At 39.0% G+C, this 19248-nt stretch overlaps 2 protein-coding genes across 4 annotated transcripts in view; both read right to left on the bottom strand.

Moving 5' to 3' along the window:
• Positions 1-280: 280 nt before the first annotated feature.
• On the bottom strand, positions 281-6884 carry LOC107789980 (putative NAD(P)H dehydrogenase subunit CRR3, chloroplastic). Of its 2 annotated transcripts, XM_075246729.1 has the most exons (4): positions 6435-6884; positions 6185-6312; positions 2289-2356; positions 281-440 (listed from the first exon to the last, which is right to left on the bottom strand). In XM_075246729.1, the coding sequence occupies exons 1-4, from the start codon at positions 6683-6685 to the stop codon at positions 309-311; spliced, it is 579 nt and encodes a 192-aa protein (XP_075102830.1). In that variant the 5' UTR covers positions 6686-6884; the 3' UTR covers positions 281-308. The 2 variants fall into 2 exon arrangements, with proteins under 2 accessions (XP_075102830.1, XP_016467348.1); XM_016611862.2 differs by lacking the exons at positions 281-440; positions 2289-2356 and adding an exon at positions 5912-6111 and having other exon boundaries at positions 6435-6877.
• A 333-nt stretch (positions 6885-7217) lies between these two features.
• Positions 7218-19248, bottom strand: part of LOC107815129 (uncharacterized) — a 31498-nt gene continuing 19467 nt past the window's right edge. For both annotated transcript variants that reach the window (XM_075246130.1, XM_075246129.1), the window contains exons 8-9: positions 9489-9697; positions 7218-8069 (exon numbers count right to left, since the gene is read on the bottom strand). In XM_075246130.1, coding sequence (XP_075102231.1) covers positions 7438-8069; positions 9489-9697 — 841 coding nt within the window. In that variant the 3' untranslated portion in view covers positions 7218-7437. The remainder of the gene's footprint in view (positions 8070-9488; positions 9698-19248) is intronic.

Below are 19248 nucleotides of genomic sequence, written 5' to 3'. Positions count from 1 at the left end.
ACAGACGTCTCCGTACCGATCCGCAAGACTCTACTAGACTCATTCGTGACTCGTATAACCTATGAACCTAGAGCTCTGATACCAACTTGTTACGACCCATAATCCACCACAGGCGTCATGATGGCACTTAGTTTCTAAGACTAGGTAAGTCAAGTAAAATTACATTTCAAGCCATTTGTTTTTTGAATATGAATTAAATAGGTAATCAAAATCAACAGCGGAAACAAATATGAAAACCTCCCAAGACTGGTAGTACAGAGTCACGAACTCTAACTGAATACATGAAATGATCTCAAGGATCGAATACTCTATACTTTTTGAATAATAATTAACAGTACAATAAAATGGAAAGACTCCAAGGAACTACGACGACCAAGCAGCTCTATCTTGAATCCTTGCGATCCCACTCTGACTTTGTCCGAGTCTGATATCTCCAATACCTGGCTTTGCACAAAAATATGCAGAAGTGTAGTATGAGTACACCACGGTCGGTACCCAGTAAGTATCAAGACTAACCTCAGTGGAGTAGAAACGAGGTACAGTCAAGACACTCACTAGTCTAATAACCTGTGTAATATGATATACAAAATAATAGGAAACAAATAATAATAAGGGCAACACAAATCAACTAGTGATATGCACAGCAAGGCAACAAGAACACCATTAATATCGCTCAACAAATGATAAATACAAGTACACCCAATTAAATCAAGTCCTTCAAATAAATACCTTTCACATATAATTCTTCCAAATAAATCTCTTTCAAATATAATTCCCTCGAATAAATATCTTACAAATATAAGTCATTCAAATAACTCTCTTTCAAATATAATTTCCTCAAGTAAATATCTTTTAAATATAATTCTTTCAAATATAATTCTTTCAATAAATCTATTTTAAATATAATTTCCTCAAATAAATATCTTTCAAATATAATTCTTTCAATAAATCTCTTTCAAATATAATTTCCTCAAATAAATATCTTTCAAATAAAAGTCACCCTGTGACACCTCATTTAAGAACAATCATAAAATACCGGTCTCGGCCCACTTTCATATTTTCACTAATTAAATCATCATATTTCTCCGGCACCTCGTGCCCACTTTTCATATCACATCTGCACGGACAGTTCACGTGCCAATAATAAAACCATCATAATTTCCCCGACATTCCGTGCCCATGTTTCATATCTCAACTGCACGGACAATTCACGTGCCAATATCATTATTATTTACTCACGACACCTCGTGCCCACGTTTCTTTTCATAATCCGCCTGGCAATAGCCATAGGCTCCCAATTTCAACATAAATCAGACTATTATCAATTTACCAACAACAAGATAAATTGCACAAGGTATAAAAATAAACATAAGGAAAATCACAACATCACATAAAAATTACCAACGCAATAACTTCACATCATCACATATCATCCCTGACAATAGTCACTATTATCTCTCCTATAGCCACCCTTATCACTTTTATAATAGCCTCCCTTATCCCTCCGCCCTGACAATATCAATAGCCACCCTTATCGCTCCTATAGCTACCCTTATCTCTCCTTTAGCTACCCTTATCACTCCGCCCAGACAATATCCCAACACACATAACAACAGTAAAATGCCACCCTTATACCCATACAATATCAACAGTAGAATGTCACCCTTATATCCTCAAAATAAAAACTCAAATAACACAATAATTTACACGGAATATTATCACGGCAACATAACAAAATCAATTCATATCACAATTTGCCCAATGGCAACAACCAATTCCAAAGATATAACAACTCAATTAATTTCACAACAAATATCCGAAGGTTCCTCACAATGTGCATAAAACCTCAAAACAATCAATAGAGATAGAAATTACTCAGCATAGGGCAACGCCTTCATTAACCCAAATTCTTAATAATTATATAAACACCTCTTCTTAAGCTCATTTAATTAATTATTTGCAGATGAAAAATCCATAATGAAATTTAATTCCAAGAAATATCAAATCATCAAATTCACGGAATCCACATAAATATACAAGTAATAATCATATCAAATTGTCATATAAAAATAAATTCAACAAACGCGGATTGAGGCATGGCAAATAGATAATTAAATGAATGCCAACAATTATCCAATTTACTACACAATATGCCTAAGACTTTAACCCAATATATTTTGCACATATAAACACGAGTACGTACACGGCTTTTCACATTTCACAAATGCCACATAAGACTCGATGCATAAGGGGTAATTCCCCCACTCAAGGTTAGGCAAGATACTTACCTTTTTGAAGTTATGCCGATATTTCAAAATCGCCTTCTTGTTTGAATTGACCTCCAGACAGCTCAAATCTATCCAAATTAATTGTACAACTTCATTAAAATTCATCAAAAATAATTTCGGATAATAATACGCTCGACTTAAATTTTATTCCAAAAATTCAACAAAAGTCAACGCGGGGCCCGCCTCTTGGAACCCGATATAATTTTCATGAAATTTAAACACCCATTCTGATACGAGTTCAACCATACCAATTTTATCCAATTCCGATAACAACTCGACCTCCAAATCTTAAATTTTCGTTTTTGGAAAATTTTACAAAAATCTTGATTTCTTCCATTAAACGATGAATATAATCATAGATTCATAAAATATAAACACTTTAGGATATAGAACACTTACCCCAACTAAGTTTGTGAAAACTCCTTCCAAAATCGCCTAAATCCGAGCTCCAAAATTTCCAATACGAAATGGCAAAAATGACCAAGTTCAATCCTTATGTTGCTGCCCAGTTTTGCACCTGCGGAGTGCTTCCACGCTTCTGCGTGCTCGCTTTTGCGAGGAAAATCACGCTTCTGCGAAAGTGTACTGCCCATTTGACCCTCGCATCTGCGAGAAAATTTCTGCCCAGTTTCGCACCTGCGGTTGCCCTTGCGCTTCTGCGCACCATTTGCCGCTTCTGCGGCCCTTCTCAGCTACCCCTTCAGTCGCTTCTGCGATTGTCGCACATGCGCCCATAATTCCGCAGGTGCGATTCCAACAGTTGCTGCCATTTTTCAGCGGCTTCCTTCAAGTCCAAATTGCTCTGTTAACCTTCCAAAATCCACCCGAGTCCCTCGGGACTTTAACCAAATATACCAACATTTCCCAAAATACAATACGGACTTAGTCGAGGCTTCAAACCACGTCAAACAACGCCGAAATTACCAATCGCGCATCGAATCAAATTATGAGTTTCCAAATCTTTCAACTTCTATATTTTTGCGCCAAAATTTATCAAATCAATCTGGAATGACTTCAAATTTAGCACACAAGTCATAAATGATGTAATGGAGCTATTCAGATTTTCGGAATCGAAATCTGACCTCGTTATCAAAAATTCAACCTTCGGTCGGGCTTTCCAAAAATCTTCAATTTTTCAACTTTTGCCAAAATGTGTCGAATTGTCCTACGGACTTCCAAATCCAAATCCGGACACATGCCTAAGTCTGAAATCACCATACGAAGCTATTGACATCACCAAAGTTCCATTCCAGGATTGTTTGCTCAAAAGTCAACTCTCCGGTCAACTCTTTCTATTTAAGCTTCTAAATAGGAATTGTTCTTTTAATTTAATTCCGAATCTAATTTTCTAAACTTAGTGTAAGTCCTATGGAGCTACCTCAGGTAGATTCTAGGGGGTGCCTAACACCTACCCCTTAGAAGAACAAGAATCTTACCCCAAATCTCACCGGTTAGTAGACTAATAGGATAATAATCTAAATAGGTACCCTAGTATACCTTTAAATATTAGGTGGTGACTCTTTTTCATCAACAACAGGGAAACCACTAGTTGAATCTTGTTTTGACTCGTGCAAAATAGGGTGCAACACCAATTCCACAATATTTCTCAAAGAACAACACCAATGTCACAATAATATATAACCCACGGCTCAACAACAAGGTGTACAATAGTTTCAACAACAACAAAAAGAAATGGGAAATAAATCAACAATGAAAGGTGTTCCATATAATAACAAATTCAATTAAAGGCATAAAAGTCTAAATCGGTCAAATATCACATATAAGCCCGTGTACATACTCGTCACCATCTTTCACATAATTCAAGTAGTGCAATTAAACCAAATTCTACTGGGAAGTTCCCCCACACAAAGTTAGGCAAGATACTTACCTCAATCCAAGTAGTGAAAATTCCCTCCAAAATCGCCCAAAACGTAACTCCAAAACCTTATGAGAACAAGTAACTAAATTTCGAAATAAGTAAAAACACAGCAGTTGTCCCAGCCCGAATCAGATCTTAGATGATCTTGAAACTCACGTTTGATAAGCCCAACATGATCCTTGCGAGATTACACCCAAGATAGCTTTTTGAATCACCGAATTTGGCCTTAAAATGAGGGAGATATGATATTTTGAAGCTTTAAAGGAAGTCTGAAAATTTCAGTGACATAAATGGCATTTTCGTAATTATTTACACCCAAAAAAACAGCAATAAGAAAATCATCATTTTAGCATCCAAAACACATTCAGAACCTCCCGAACACAAACAATAAATGCATTTCAATCATAAAACATGCTACAAACTTGCTCGCGCACTCAAAATATCAAAAAGAGGTCACCTTAACCCGATATTGACCATGATCAAACTCCAAATCCTTGACTTAACTAGTTTCTTAACCAATGATCCAAAACACACCTGAGCACTCGAGATCCCATCCAATCATACCAACAAGTACAAATATATTATCCAAACTTATCCAAAGCCACAAAACACCCACGGGAACATCACAACAAAGAATCGAGGCTCAAACCGAATAGAATTTCTCTAAAGTTGTTAAATCTCCATTCTTTCAAAAGAATGTCTGAATCACACGTAAATACTTCAGATTACTTTCAAACTTTGCACACAACTTCAATTCAACTATATAGATCTATCCAAAGTCTCGGAACACCAATTGGAGTCCAATAACATCAAACTCAACTCTTGGTCAAACTTATGAACTACTAGGTTCTTCAAATTGCCAACTTTCAACAAATAATGTCAAATCTTCCAAGAACCTCCGAAACCAAATTCGAACATATGTACAAGTCCAAATCATCATACGAACCTATTGAAATAATTAAAACCCGATTCCGAGTCCGTTTAAAATCAAAACTTGGTCAACTCTTCCAACTTAAAGTTTCCAAATCAAGAGTCATTCTTCAAAATCAATCCTGAACCACTCGAAAACAAAAACCGACCATACACTCAAGTTATACATCATATGAAGCTACTCAAAGTCTCAAACCACCAAATGAAACGCTAAAGCTCAAAACGATCGATCGGGTCGTTACATCAATCTCATTAATACAAAGAAAGATATCATTGTAATGATAAAGCTTGTGACATTTTAGCATTTTTTTGAATCCGTCTCTAATGCATGAGTACAAGCCATTCTCATTTAAATACGACATTTAAACATAATGTTTTCATGTAATTTGTGAGAAACACACAAAATGGTGCAAAGAGGATATATATATACAGAATCATATTTCTCAACACATTCTCTTCAAACGCGCCAGAATTGAAAATTCTGCCAGAGGTAGAAGAAACTACTATCACTAAACTATATAGATCGCGATAACTACGTCCAAGCTTAGATCATATTCTTTAGATATCTACAAACCATGTTTCTCTTGATTTTTTTAAACATCAGGAGGAGGAAAAGGGTTTGGGGGGAGGGTAAGAGGGGATACAACGCTACTAATGAGTTCTGAACCCCCCACCTAAACTGCGGAAAAAAATGAGCTCACCAAGTCAGCTAGCTCTCAACCCCTTCTCTTATTTTTTTCAACATTGGCTTCAACACATTGATCTTTTGAAATTATTTTTCAGCTTTTAAGTAGTTTATTGTCCAGATTTCCTCTTTATTAAGGAAGAAGTAGTACATATATTTTATAAAAGAGAAAGTAACATAAAGTCTCTATGAGTTTAAACTGCTTTACAGAAGTAAGTCATCAAGAAATGGGGTACTAAATGGTAGATTGACCATCCCAGAAGCCACAAGAAATGCAAGAATCCACAAGGGTAGAATCCATTTAAACACAACAACTAAAATCTTCTTTCCTGTGACAACAAACAAAAATTTAAGATTGTTAAGTAGTTAATAAAAGATGTAAATATAAAAGGAATTTACTACCAGCAGAGGCAGATATGTCTTCAGTTTTATCAATAAGCCATTCATCAGTTTCCCTTAGCTTCCTTTCCACATCTCCTTCAGAATTTGACAAAATTGAATCAAACGAGGTCTTGCTCTCCTTTGCTTCCCTTAACAAATCAGAGCAATGAATCTTTTCTTAGATTAGCTTAGCTAGACAATATTTTTGAAAGATCCAGCAAAATAGCAACACCAAGATAGTAGTATGTTGGAAAAAGTAAAGGATATTTGCCTGCTGGTATCTCTGTCTCGGAAAATGCCAGCACCAATGGCTCTTTCAATCTCTGCAACTGAAAGTTGCCTTTGATTCTGCTTCTTTTTCTTCTGCAGCTCCAGTCTTGGTTGGGATTTGAGGAGTGGAGGGTTTAAGTTATTAGAAGAAGGAGAAGGAGATGGAAGAGAAGGTGAAGGGTCAGTGGGTCGAGATGAAGATGCAAGTATTTTCCGAGGCTTTGCCATAGAGATGAACTTTAGTCCAATCATTTTGGATATGTTTGTTTACACTTTTTTTGTTATAGAATGAAATTGTCTTTGCAGTTGTATTTTGTGAGGAATTCCTCAAAAATATCCCATGGATTGTCTTCTTTGCAGGGAAAAATTCAATATTCTTATTATCGGTTTTGGACTATTTCTCAATTTGCATGTGTTATCCTTGTACAAGACGCCCCAATTTTCTCTCTATCATTCTAATTTCCTTCCATGTAGGGAACTACCGTATTTTAGGGTATATCTTTTTTATACTTTTACCATATGTTAAGGTTGTTGAACATGTTATTCAACTAATAATTGTAATATTTTACGAAACCATAAGTAATTATGGAAATCTCCGTGGATGTCAATTAATGGATTTCACAAGATAATGATTTTGGAACATATTTCAGCTTGTAACCACTTATTAAATTATAGAAGTTTGAAAAATAAGTATGGGTCTCATTTAATTAATGATTATAAGAATAATAATCTCTCTTTTTTTTGGTTTAGCTTTGGAAAAACAATTTAGTTTTCAAACAAAAAATAAAGAACTAAACCCAATTCTTTGAAGGCCACACAGTTGTCTCTGTATAAGATACATAGCATTAAATATCTGTTCCTGGCTCAATTCACAAAATTCTCTCATCGCAGAAGAGATCAGCTTGAAGACTAAATAGAGGGTTTTGTATAAAGAAGGGTTATATTACTAACAACATGAACTCATAATTTTTATATTACAACTGGTAAGAATTTAGCTGAATTCATCATGTAGGTAAGCATCCAATGTGACCTTGCATCCAATGTGACCTTTGCGTTAGTACAAGTCTTCTCAAAATTGGCACAGCTCCTGCAGCTATAATCGCAGCATGATTCTCACTGTCCATGCTCAAATTATACAGTATTGCTAGAGATGCTTCAACAGCTCGTTCACTCCCATTTTCGAGCAGCTTCACCAATGTAAATATCCCTCCCTCGGCAGCCACGGCTCTGGTGGAATTCACCACCTCTTCAGAGATTATTCTGTTGAGTTCTACAACAGCAGCCTCTTGTACTTCCGGTGAATATGAAGTCTTGATCTGTTCTACCAGCCTTGGGATCGTCTCATAAAGAGTTACCTCTAAGTTGATCGGAGTATCATAGTCAAAATATGGACCAGAGAGATAGCGGAGCTTCACAAGACAGGCAGCAACCCAGTCTTTGTGGTAAAGAGGGATGTCTGATTTGAGAACCTTTCGCAATAACTTTGTGAAATGAGATGCATTTACTTTACGACAGAACTGCTCAAAGTCCAGCAGTCTTGTAAGTAGCCGGGATGCTGCAGATATCGCATGACCAGCCTCTTCAACCTCAAGCGCATGAAGTTCCGGGTTCTGCAGATCTATTTCAGATTCTGCGTCTGCAATATCATGATGAATCCAGCAAGTTATTTATTTCCAATAGAATTTAAGGCAAATATTCTCAAGTCTTGATAGAGGCTAGTATTTAGCATAGGATCCCCACACCACCAAAGTAAGAAAATTGACTAAATATCATCAGATCATCCACCGTGCTTCTAAGTTTTCTTCGTTTAGCCAAGTAACATAAATTAGGAACGAGCTATTAAATGGCTAACAAGTCAAACTGTGGAGAATCATCTTTTAGAAACTACTTGAAACAGCCTCCAGTATGCTGGCTACGCTATATAAATCAAAAGACTAAAGCAAGTCTCTGCAGCCCATGAATGTGAAAACCCTATGCTAAAATTTTCTTGTCTTAGATAAACAGATTAAGGCAGATCACTGACCACCAATTTATCTTCCAGTTTCCGCTTAAAGAATGATTTACTCAGTACCGACCTGAGGAAAACAGTGAACTGGTCACAAATGTAAGAACTCCCAAGTCATCTGTAAGTCTACAGGTTTACTCAGTTACAAAAATCAACTTGTGGTGGTTAAGAATGAGCATTTCCACAGAACTGAAGAGAAATATATACTACGTAACAGTAAAGCAATGAACACAAAAGGCACACCACTATTGTCAAGAACTTAGTATATGCTGAGCACTTCTGGAGTTTGGGCATTTCCTCACCAAAGAAGCTCAGAGACACATGAACAGTAATATTGGTGAATTTGCTAAGCATACTCAGGGTATTTGAAGCATAGACAAACAGGATGAATGAAAAAACTGAAAGGTGGAAAGTAGAATTGTACATGTACCCAGAGAGAGAGAGAGAGAGAGAGAGAGAGAGAGAGAGAGGTGATTGGCAAGTGAGTGATAATAATTTGGTGTAAATGGAAGGTAAAATGTTGTGGATCACAACTGAATCCAAAATGTAACCAGTACAGGCCTGGGGTGAACTAGGAAAACTATTAATTGTAAGCTATGTTGCTCGGACTCTCCGAAAATTTTGCCGGGTGCGTGTCGGATCCTCCAAAAATAGTGTATTTTTGGGGGGATCCGACACAGGTGCGGCATCATTTTGGAGAGTCCGCGCAACATAGATTGTAAGTTCTTGGGGCATAATTTGTGGCTTAAATGCCAGAAAAGAACATCCTAATCTCCTACTTTGGTAGTAGGAGGCACTACTTTTGAAATTTACAAGCACATTGACATTCCTTGAAATCAAACAGAAACCATGGTTTCCTTCTTCAAGGTAGTATTCTCCAGAAGATTTCCTAAGACTTCCATATTACCATGTAATGTTGAACAGCAGCAGTTACAGACTACTACGTACTTCAAAGAGGGATCAAGAAACCTACTAAAAAGGGAAAAGTGAAGCCACACTTTCTGACAGACTGGGCCTTAATGAGGATTGCGGGAAAGTAATCTCTCATACCATTTAAAGTTTTCTGCTGGAAAACAGCATCCAGCCCACTTTCTAGGTCAACAGACAGGATCTTTTCCGTGCATGGCTCAATAACTGCGGCGAACTCAAGGATTGAAGCAGATTTCCTCTGCAAATCTGCGGATGACGTCCTCATGATATCAACTAGGCGAGATAGAACAGCAGAATCTAAGAGATCCACCACATTGGCAGTTTCCAAGCTGCAAAAATGAAACTCAGAGTTTGATTCACCATGAAATAGTGAATTGATTCATCTTACATCTGCTGTAACACCAACTAGTATGAAGCACTTAATACAGTCCTACATTTTGAAAATCTCAAAACTGGTGAAGATGATCAACTGCTCGTCTGCAGCACAAATAAATGCCTTTTTGATGAAGTAAAGATAATTGCAACATGAACAATGTTGTTATTATGCAACTTTAATTACACAATGCATTTACCATGTCAACAAAATTAATTGGAAGAATACTTCCACCAAAATTGAGAAGGAACCGAAACTTCCCCAGATATGCCCTTTACCCTTTGTCTAGTCAAAATAAAAGGATGATGAAGGAATGAGTCTTTGTACCTAAGAGCATAAAATTTACACAATCATTTTTAATCGTAACCTCCGAAATCCCAATAATGCATGTAGACATGATGACCATCACCTTTATATATTGCGAGTTACAAATCAGCATCAACTCAAACCACAATAACGCAAGTTCCAACTAGTGCCCCAACCAACTTAACAGTTTCGTCCTTGTAGACATATAAAATTTATTAAGTTTAATCCATATAAAATTTGGATTGAATCTTAGTTTTATTTGGGTTGAATAATTAATTTGGACTTTACATTAAATTAGTCCATTTTATTATTTTCAAGCCCAAGGTCCATTTCATCTTAAGGCCCAGACTCATGCCATGTGTCAAGTGACATGGCATATCCAGTCAAACTCAAAGCCAACAAGATCACGCCACGTGTGAAATGATGTGGCAATCCCAGCCTAAAATAGTGACCAATCAAGAGTTGCCAAGTGTCTAAAATGACATGTCTTGGCCAATTATCACATAACTTATGTGATAAGTTAGATGACTCACATGAGCCAGTCAGAATCAAGCACGAGAGTTCATATGTAGCTGGATTGTCCATCCTCTACCATTATAAATAGAGGGGTTACATAACACTTTAAGGACATTCGGAGTTGGAGAAGAGAATTCCGCTATTGGTGAAGGCAACCGCAAACAGAGAGATCAATCATCAAGTGCAAAGTTCTTCGACAAAGGAGTGATTAACGGAGTTATTCCGGAGATCAACCCGAAACAACGAAGCGCTGCTCGACGTTCTTGACGATTAAATACATCACAAGGAGGTTTGCATCATCCTACATTCAAGAAAAATATTTCTCAAGCCCTCGAATCACGGAGAATTTCAAATAGAAAAACCAAGGGATACATAGAATTGTACTCACAAATATTCATTAATAAAATATCTTTTTTCTTCATATTATTTTTGTTGCAATTTATTTTCCGTACTACGAAAATTTGTTGCGAACAAATTTTGGCACGCCCAGTGGGACCAGTTCTACCCTTCATCTCTTCCTTTTATAAGTTGAAAACTACAAACTTCAGATCTACTGCTGCAGTGGCCTTCCGGAAGTGTGATGATGTTCCATGCAAAGATGTTACTGCCGCATCCGTTGAGCTCCGTCATGTTGGCCCGATCACTCGAAGCAAGTTCAAGTGATCTCAAAGAAGAGCAGATCTCACATGACATCTGCAACTACAATCTTTGGGGGCAACACCCCATTCTTGCTATTTGACGAACTTTTTCAAACAGCCTCCAACCTTGGTGGATTTGAGGATTTTGTGGATTCTTCAGTTTTAACGAAAGTCAACGCCTTAATGACTGACGCAACTAACGTGGACGAAAAATTTGCCATGATGGAACAGACTATAGGAGTCTTGAAGAAATCTGTTGAAGACAAAGACCTTCAAATCGCTCAACTCATGAACAAATTGGAGGCCTATGCACCTGGAGAGTCGAGCCACGTCCCTCCTCGTTCACCTGTCTTCACCTCGCAAAAAATGGTTGTTGAGGAATCGCTTGCCAAGTTCAGCATTCAGAAGGAAAAACAATCCACTTCGGTTGTTATCTGTCCAACAATTGAAAGACATAATAACAAACACCATCACAGCTCAATATGGCGGACCATCACAAAGTTCGTTGTATTACTCTAAGCCTTATACTAAGAGGATTGATTGTCTAACTATGCCAACCAATTATCAACCACCAAAGCTGCATCAATTTGATGGCAAAGGAAACTCAAGGCAACATATTGCCCACTTTGTCGAGACTTGTAGCAATGCTGGAACGCATGGTGACATTTTGGTAAAACAATTTGTTCGTTCGCTGAAAGGGAACGCATTTGACTGGTATATTGATTTGAAGCCCGAGTCAGTTGATAGTTGAGAGCAACTTAAGAAGGAATTCCTCAATCGTTTTTACTGAACTGTAAGCATGATAAAGTTGGCAGGCACCAAGCAAAGGAAAGACAAGCCCGTGGTAGATTACATCTGTAACGACCCGGCCGGTCGTTTTGAGAGTTATAGCCCCGTTTTCCCCATTTCTACTTCTTTTTGTGTTATTCAGCTATATTATGTTATATCGGGTTAGTTGGTTCGGGACCGGAGTGGTTTTAGAGTGAATTGAGACACTTAGTCTCTTAAGTAGAAACTTAAGTTGGAAAAGTCAACCGGATGTTGACCTATGTGTAAACGATCTCGGATTTGAATTCTGATGGTTCAGTTAGCTCCGTTAGGTGATTTTGGACTTAGGAGTACGTCCGGAATGTGATTTGGAGGTCGCATCTGCGAGCCCGCAGTTGCGAAACCTGGGGCGCAGATGCGGAAAGGGGAATGCTGGGCAGGCTTCGCAGAAGCGGAGGAAACGCGCAGATGCGCCTTCGCAGGTGCGACGGGTTTGCCGCAGATGCGGAGTCTGGGCGGATAAGTGAGTTACGCAGGTGCGGCTCCTTGGACCGCAGGTGCGGTCGCGCGGGTGCGAGAAAAGGGGCCGCAGGTGCGAGATGCCTGGACAGAAGGTATATAGGAACACTGCGCGAATATTTGGGCATTCTTCACAATTTCTATTCGGATTTGGAGCTTTTTGGAGAGTTTTGAAGAGGGAATCAAGGGGGTTTTCATTGAGGTAAGTTACTTGAGCCTAATACTCGTATATATGGTGATTTTCCCGTTGTTTAATTATTGTAATTAGTGAAAATGAGGGGTTAAGGCTTGGAATTTTTGGAGAGTAATTTAAGGATTTGAAGGACCAAACGATGTCGGATTTTGATGAATTTGTTATGGTTAAACTCGTGAGTGAATGAGCTTTCTAGTTTTGTGAATTTTGTCGGATTTCGAGACGTGGGCCCGGGGGGCGGGTTTGAGCCAATTTCGGGTTTTGGTCTAATTTTGAAGCTTTTCTTGTGGAATTCATTCCATTAGCGTATATTGATGGTATTGTACTGATTGTGAATAGATTTGGAGCATTTGGAGGCCGAGTCCAGAGGCAAGAGCATTGCGAGGTAGAGATTTGACCGGTTTGAGGTAAGTAACGATTGTAAATCTAGTCCTGAGGGTATGAAACCCCGGATTTTTTAAAACTGTTGGAAAAATATCTTTAAATGATTTTTTTTACTGGAACCGGGTTTAAACGAGATGATTTGATTCAAATACTGATTTTTAAAGCATGTTGTACTTTACTAAGATTACATGATATGAACGTTATATGCTTTATTGCTTGTCACTACTGCTCAATCTTTATTTATTGTTGTTACTTGCTGAGTTGGCGTACTCACGTTACTCCCTACACCTTGTGTGCAGATTCAGGTGTAGCTGGACACGGTAGCGGTTATTGAGTGTTCTGGTTGCAGATTTTCTTGGAGATAGCAAGGTAGCTGCTTGGTGACCGCAGCCCCTGCTCTTCTCCCTCTTATCTTCCTCTAGTTGTATTTAGCTATTTTCCAGGCTGAGTTAGCCTTGATATTATTAGACAGATTGTAGTAGATGCTCATGACTAGTGACACCCCGATGTCAGGCTTTTCCTTCCGCACTTTTATTTTGATTGGAACTCCTTTACGAAGGTTTTTATGTTAAATAACCTTGAAATTATCGGCTTGCCTAGTTCCACGATAGGCGCCATCACAACAGGGGTTAGTTTTGGGTCGTGACAACATCAATCGTTGGAGAGCGTTAAGTTTCGACTGCAAGGATCGCTTTCAGAAGTATCTGATGTGGAGATGTGCATTCAAGGAATGCACTGGGGCCTTTTGTACATCCTACAAGGGATCAAACCGCGAACTTTTGAAGAACTTGCAACGCGAGCGCACGACATGGAGTTAAGCATCGCAAGTTATGGAAAGGCATCTCCATTTGCTGATCAGAAGAAGTTCAAGAAAAATGTTGCATCAAAGAACCAAACCAAAGAATCTATGGCGGTGAAAGCAACTTCTGTGAAAGCCACGACCAAGCAAAAGGTGAAGGAGGATAAGACCGCGAGTCAATATCCCAAAGAGGAGAAACGTCGTCCCACTTTGAAGGAATTCGAGGATAAGGTTTATCCGTTTCTAGATTCAGACGTACCCACAATCCTTGATGAATTGCTGGCCAAGAAAGTCATCGATCTCCCTGAATCAAAAAGGCCTGAGGAAATTGGTAAAGTTGGCGATCCGAAATACTGCAAGTTTCATCGCGTCATTAGCCACCCTACAGAAAAATACTTGCTCTTGAAGGAGAAAATCATGGCTCTTGTAAGTGAAAGAAAAATCATCATAGACATAGATGAAACAGCAGAAGCAAATCATGCAAGTGCCGCCCTCAAGGAAAAGAAGTGTTCAAGGTTGCAGAACGTGTCAAGCACTGCACTCTTACAATTTGGAAGTTTCGAGCCCGTTGAAGTTGATCTTCCAAGGAAAACTCTTAAAGGTTCACTAGAGCTGGACACTGAGTCCAAAGACAAAGATGATGAGGGTTGGACTCTAGTCACTCACAAGAAACGAAAACATCAAGCAATTACGAGGCTACGACTTCCGAAGCCAAGAGCAAAAATGAGCGATATGGAATAGCTACAAACACCAAGAATTATCAAATCTTCTATTAGCAAGAAGATTAACGGTACCTTATCGCCGAAGTTCCGAAAGACTATCACATTGCATGAATTCTTTCCTGGAAAATTCCTTTATGGAGGTCATGTTGGTGCAACTCGTGTATTTTCTAGTACCGATGAAACAAAGGAAAGCAACGATGAGCTTGGTCCAATGAAAACACAAGAACATCATGATAACAGAAAAATTGTCACAATGTTGTGCAACAATTTCCTTCACAGATGATGACTTGATGTTGGGTTCTAAGCCACATAACAGGCCTTTGTTCGTTGTAGGGGCCATTCGGGAACATCTCAATCGTATACTTGTTGATGATGGTTCGGTTGTCAACATCATGCCGAAGATGGTGCTAAAAAGGCTTGGGATCTCTATGGATGAGCTATCCAAAAGTAACCTAACAATCCAAGGTTTCAACCAAGGAGGACAACGAGCCATAGGTATGATCCGCGTAGTGAGATGAAGTCAAACACCACGATTCACATCATAGATGCTAAAACATCATACAACTTGCTGCTTGGACCTCCTTGGATTATGAGAATGGAGTGGTATGGTCTACTTTGCATCACTGTCTGAAGTACAGAAGGGATGGAGAGATAGTCAAAATTGATGCAGACATCAATCCTTTCACGGGGACGGAGTCATACTTTGCAGATGCAAAATTCTACTTAGATTCTTGAGAACAGAGTGGAGAAACCATCATCAGTCGACGAAGCTGATGTCAATTCAGAAGAAGAAAATGAGGCTCAATGGACTGCCGCCAAGCTGTCTAAGAAGAGAACTAAAGAAGTCTCCATTAAGCTATCATCATCTGAAGGTGACATACAGACAAAGACCGATAAGGAGCATCTAGTTTTTCGCCACATTTCGAGTGAGTCAAAAAAAAGGGCAACCTTTGTTACAGGAATGTTTTCCAAAGAAGCAAATGAGTCACAAAGTAATCCAAGATTTGAAGGAAAATATGACTGTCCCAGTTGCACAAATCCCATCCGTGACTTGTGAGTCTACTAAAGGCAATCTCCAAGCTGATAAAATAAAAGGACAGTTTGATCCTAAGGCCTTCATACTGCTTGAAAAGTCTGGTTACGACTTCTCAAAATCCATCAAGACTAGGAGAACTCAAAGATGAAGTCATTGGTGAAAAGATGCATGGGCTTACTGAGTCCCAAATGAGGTTGAGAAAGCAAGGGCACTACGTCGCCACTCCTAAGTTTGGGTTAGGATTCAGTTTGGCAAAGCCTCTTCGAATTTCATCTAAGAGAAGCAAAGCTTCATCACAACACACCTCGGCAGAGGAAATGACGGAAGTTAAGGATAAGAAAATAAAACAACGGGCTTCAGTGTGTGATCGCATTGGAGGCTCAACCCCTCGGGTCTCGGTGTTTGAAAGGCTAAGTCACAAAAGTGAACGTGTATCTTCCAAACATCTAAAGGAAGTTTCCACTACCTCAAAGACCTCCGTCTTTTGTCGCCGGGGAACCATAAGGAAGTCACCATCTAGAAAGAAATTGTCGAAACATGAGGAGCAAGTCCATGAGGAGCGAGGTCATTGTGAAGTTGATGCCGACAAAGAAATTTGTAGTGCTTTCCCATCACGTATGAAGAGGAAGTCTATTTTGTCAGTATCCATAGATAGTCCATTGAAGGTGCAAAGGAGAACTGATTACACTTTCCAGCCTCGTAAAGAAGCAGAGAAAGAGAAAGAGGCCATGCCGACCATCCAAGGAAGTCAAAGAGAAAAGTCACTTTGTGAAAACATCCTATCACATAACTGTGGAAGATAGGCCATGCCTTGACGTTAATGATGAAGTACACGAGGCTCCCCCTCATCTAGAGGATGGCGGGCAATCAAATGTAGATGAACTTAAGGAACTCAATTTAGGCACTTTGGAAGATCCACGACCCACCTTCATTAGTGCGCTTCTTACACCTCAGGAGGAGGAGGAATACTTCAAGTTATTGACCGAGTACAAAGATGTCTTCGCTTGGCCGTATAAAGAAATGCCCGGACTCAGTCCTAAGGTGAGAAGTCGTCGCTCTTGAAAAAAAACTTCAATCACCGTGGGAGCCGCCATTGATGAACTTCAAGACTATCAACAAATCAAGTGCAACAGTTGGTGAAACGGTGGCTTCGCATGACGATCTACTACAATAATTCTTTCTTTCTCATAGAGATTTTGCGTGCTCAAAACTTCAACATATCCGCATCTTATATGACATCTCAGTCTGATATCCGGACCCTTTGAGCCCCTTTGCGAGTCTGCAAAAGAAATAAATGAAGAGATAAGATTTGTGAAGCATGATAGCTAGAGTTACTACATGCAAGACTGTAGAGCCGATTTCAAGAAAACAACAACATTCGTAGGACAACTCAGAGAGCATAGAGATGGAAAGCGAGCTCAACGGATGACAGGATCATATTTGGAAAACTACTGTGGTTCATCTGGAAGACATTCTGCCCCTAACATTTTATATGTTGTAGATTTGGATGTCTAGTTTACAACAACACAAACCATTTCCAATTTTGAGGCTCTTAGCTCAAGATACGATGTTTTTCGCCGGAACTACACGAATCTTAAAGTTTACTGCAGTTAGGTCGACTTTAAGAATTTTTTGTTTCCAGCTCGAAAGGAGGTCTGTCGTGAAATTCATATATGTTGAAGCTCTATGAGTTTACTTTCTAACAACCTGTAGCTCGAGATATGAATTTCTCGACGAGAGTGCACAAAGCTGAAAAGCAGCAATGCAGACATAAGGAGCGACTTCAAAATAATATTGCAGCCAACCTAAAAGGAGTTCTGCCACGATATTTTCAGGTGTTGCAGGTCTCGAACTTGTCTTTCTGATGGCGCAGACGTCTCACTATTTGGACATAAAAGCTTGAAATGTGTACTTTTTAATGACAGCATGCAGTGCTGTGAAGTCGAAATGACAGACGTGTGCATCGCCTTCGAGAGTTTATTCTAACTTGTCTTGATGGAATTTACCCCTAAATTTTGGATATGTCGATGTGGTGCAAGTTCTGATTCGGTAGAATCAAGCGGATTGCAGTTTGGACACTCCTAGGTCGAGATACGATTTTTTTCAATGAACATGCAGTGCTACGAAGTTGAAGCGGCAGATATTTGAGTTATGATTCTTTAGAGGATGAAGCGGCTTGTGATCTCATCGCGCCTACGCCAAAGAATGGATATTTTTGCGGAGATGTGCCAAGTGCTTGCTCGTCAAGATTGGAAAGGACTGCTCCAAGTAGTGTCAATTTCGCCAAGCCGCAAGAATGAGTACGCCAAGGTCCACCTCATAAGCTAGCTTTTGGGGTTGAGTTAGGCCCAAGGTCCATTTATCAGCTGCAAATTTGAGTACACCAGCATCTGAAACGAAATTTCAAAATAATACCTAAGAAGCTACAAAAGGAATTTCGCCCCAAATTTTTGATATGTTGAAGTATTTGAAGTGTAGTGTCAAGTGGATCAGACGGCTTGTGTTCCCGATGTTCCTACGATAAAATATGATGGTTTTCTCCACATATGCCTAAAGATGACTATCTCAGACACATTCTGCAGCGAAAGGGAAAAGATTTTGGAGGCCTCGGTGCCAATGGAACGAAGCTTTTGGTTCTGTCTAATTGATTGGTGCCAACGACATGAAGCTTTGATTCAGCAGCAGGTACGGTGTCAATGACACGAAGCTTCAACTCGTCACGATAGATAAATATACTCGCGACTCGAAGTTCGGATTTGTGTGACAGGTAACGGCGCCAACGGCACGAAGCTTCAATGGCCAAATTCAATGCCAAAACAACAATCTCCATTGCTCAAGGTTCGTGGATTTGCTGGTGCGGATTCGAACTTACTTTGTTGGCGTTGTCGATTCCTGGAAAAAAAAATACAGTGGAGAGCACTTGAAACGAAACTTGAAAAAAAAGAGCACTCAGTGGAGAAACAATTGCCTTGTGTTGAAAATTGTCTTGCCCGTCAAGAAACAGTAGTAGTTTCGAAGTTTCCTTTCGGTAGTCAAGGATTGCAAGGGCTTCCTTATATAATTGTTTAAGGCGGCTGATACTTGGAGTCTTAGACTTCTAGACATAATTAATTAAAGAATTAGTGTTGGAAAAGGAGTTGGACTTTACATATGTAGCTGCGAACAAGTAGTTGCTATTTGGCCAACACTACTTTTTGGTATCCTACTCAAATTAGGATATACGTGATAATGTTTTCCCAAGCGACAATAGCTAACCCTTCGGTGTTTGAAATCTTGGCTAAAGTCATGTGCTTTTAGAAAAAATTATAACTTATCCAAGTAGTCAAATTCTTCATGCGGTTAAAAAAAATGGGATTCTCTTCATCCGGTACTTCAAGCTTCGTTGCTAAGGCTCATCAAGTTTACACTTCGACAAGACTTGAAGTAGGGGGCATCTGTAAACATATAAAATTTATTAAGTTTAATCCATACAAAATTTGGATTGAATCTTAGTTTTATTTGGATTAAATAATTAATTTGGACTTTACATTAAATTGGTCCATTTTATAATTTTCAAGCCCAAGGTCCATTTCATCTTAAGACCCGGACACATGCCATGTGTCAAGCGACATGGCATATGAAGTCAA

This window comes from Nicotiana tabacum, chromosome 23, assembly GCF_000715075.1.
Source record: "Nicotiana tabacum cultivar K326 chromosome 23, ASM71507v2, whole genome shotgun sequence".
Taxonomy (NCBI): Eukaryota; Viridiplantae; Streptophyta; class Magnoliopsida; order Solanales; family Solanaceae; genus Nicotiana; species Nicotiana tabacum.
The sequence above is the reverse complement of the archived record's forward strand: the minus strand, read 5'-3'. Positions and strand labels throughout refer to the sequence as shown.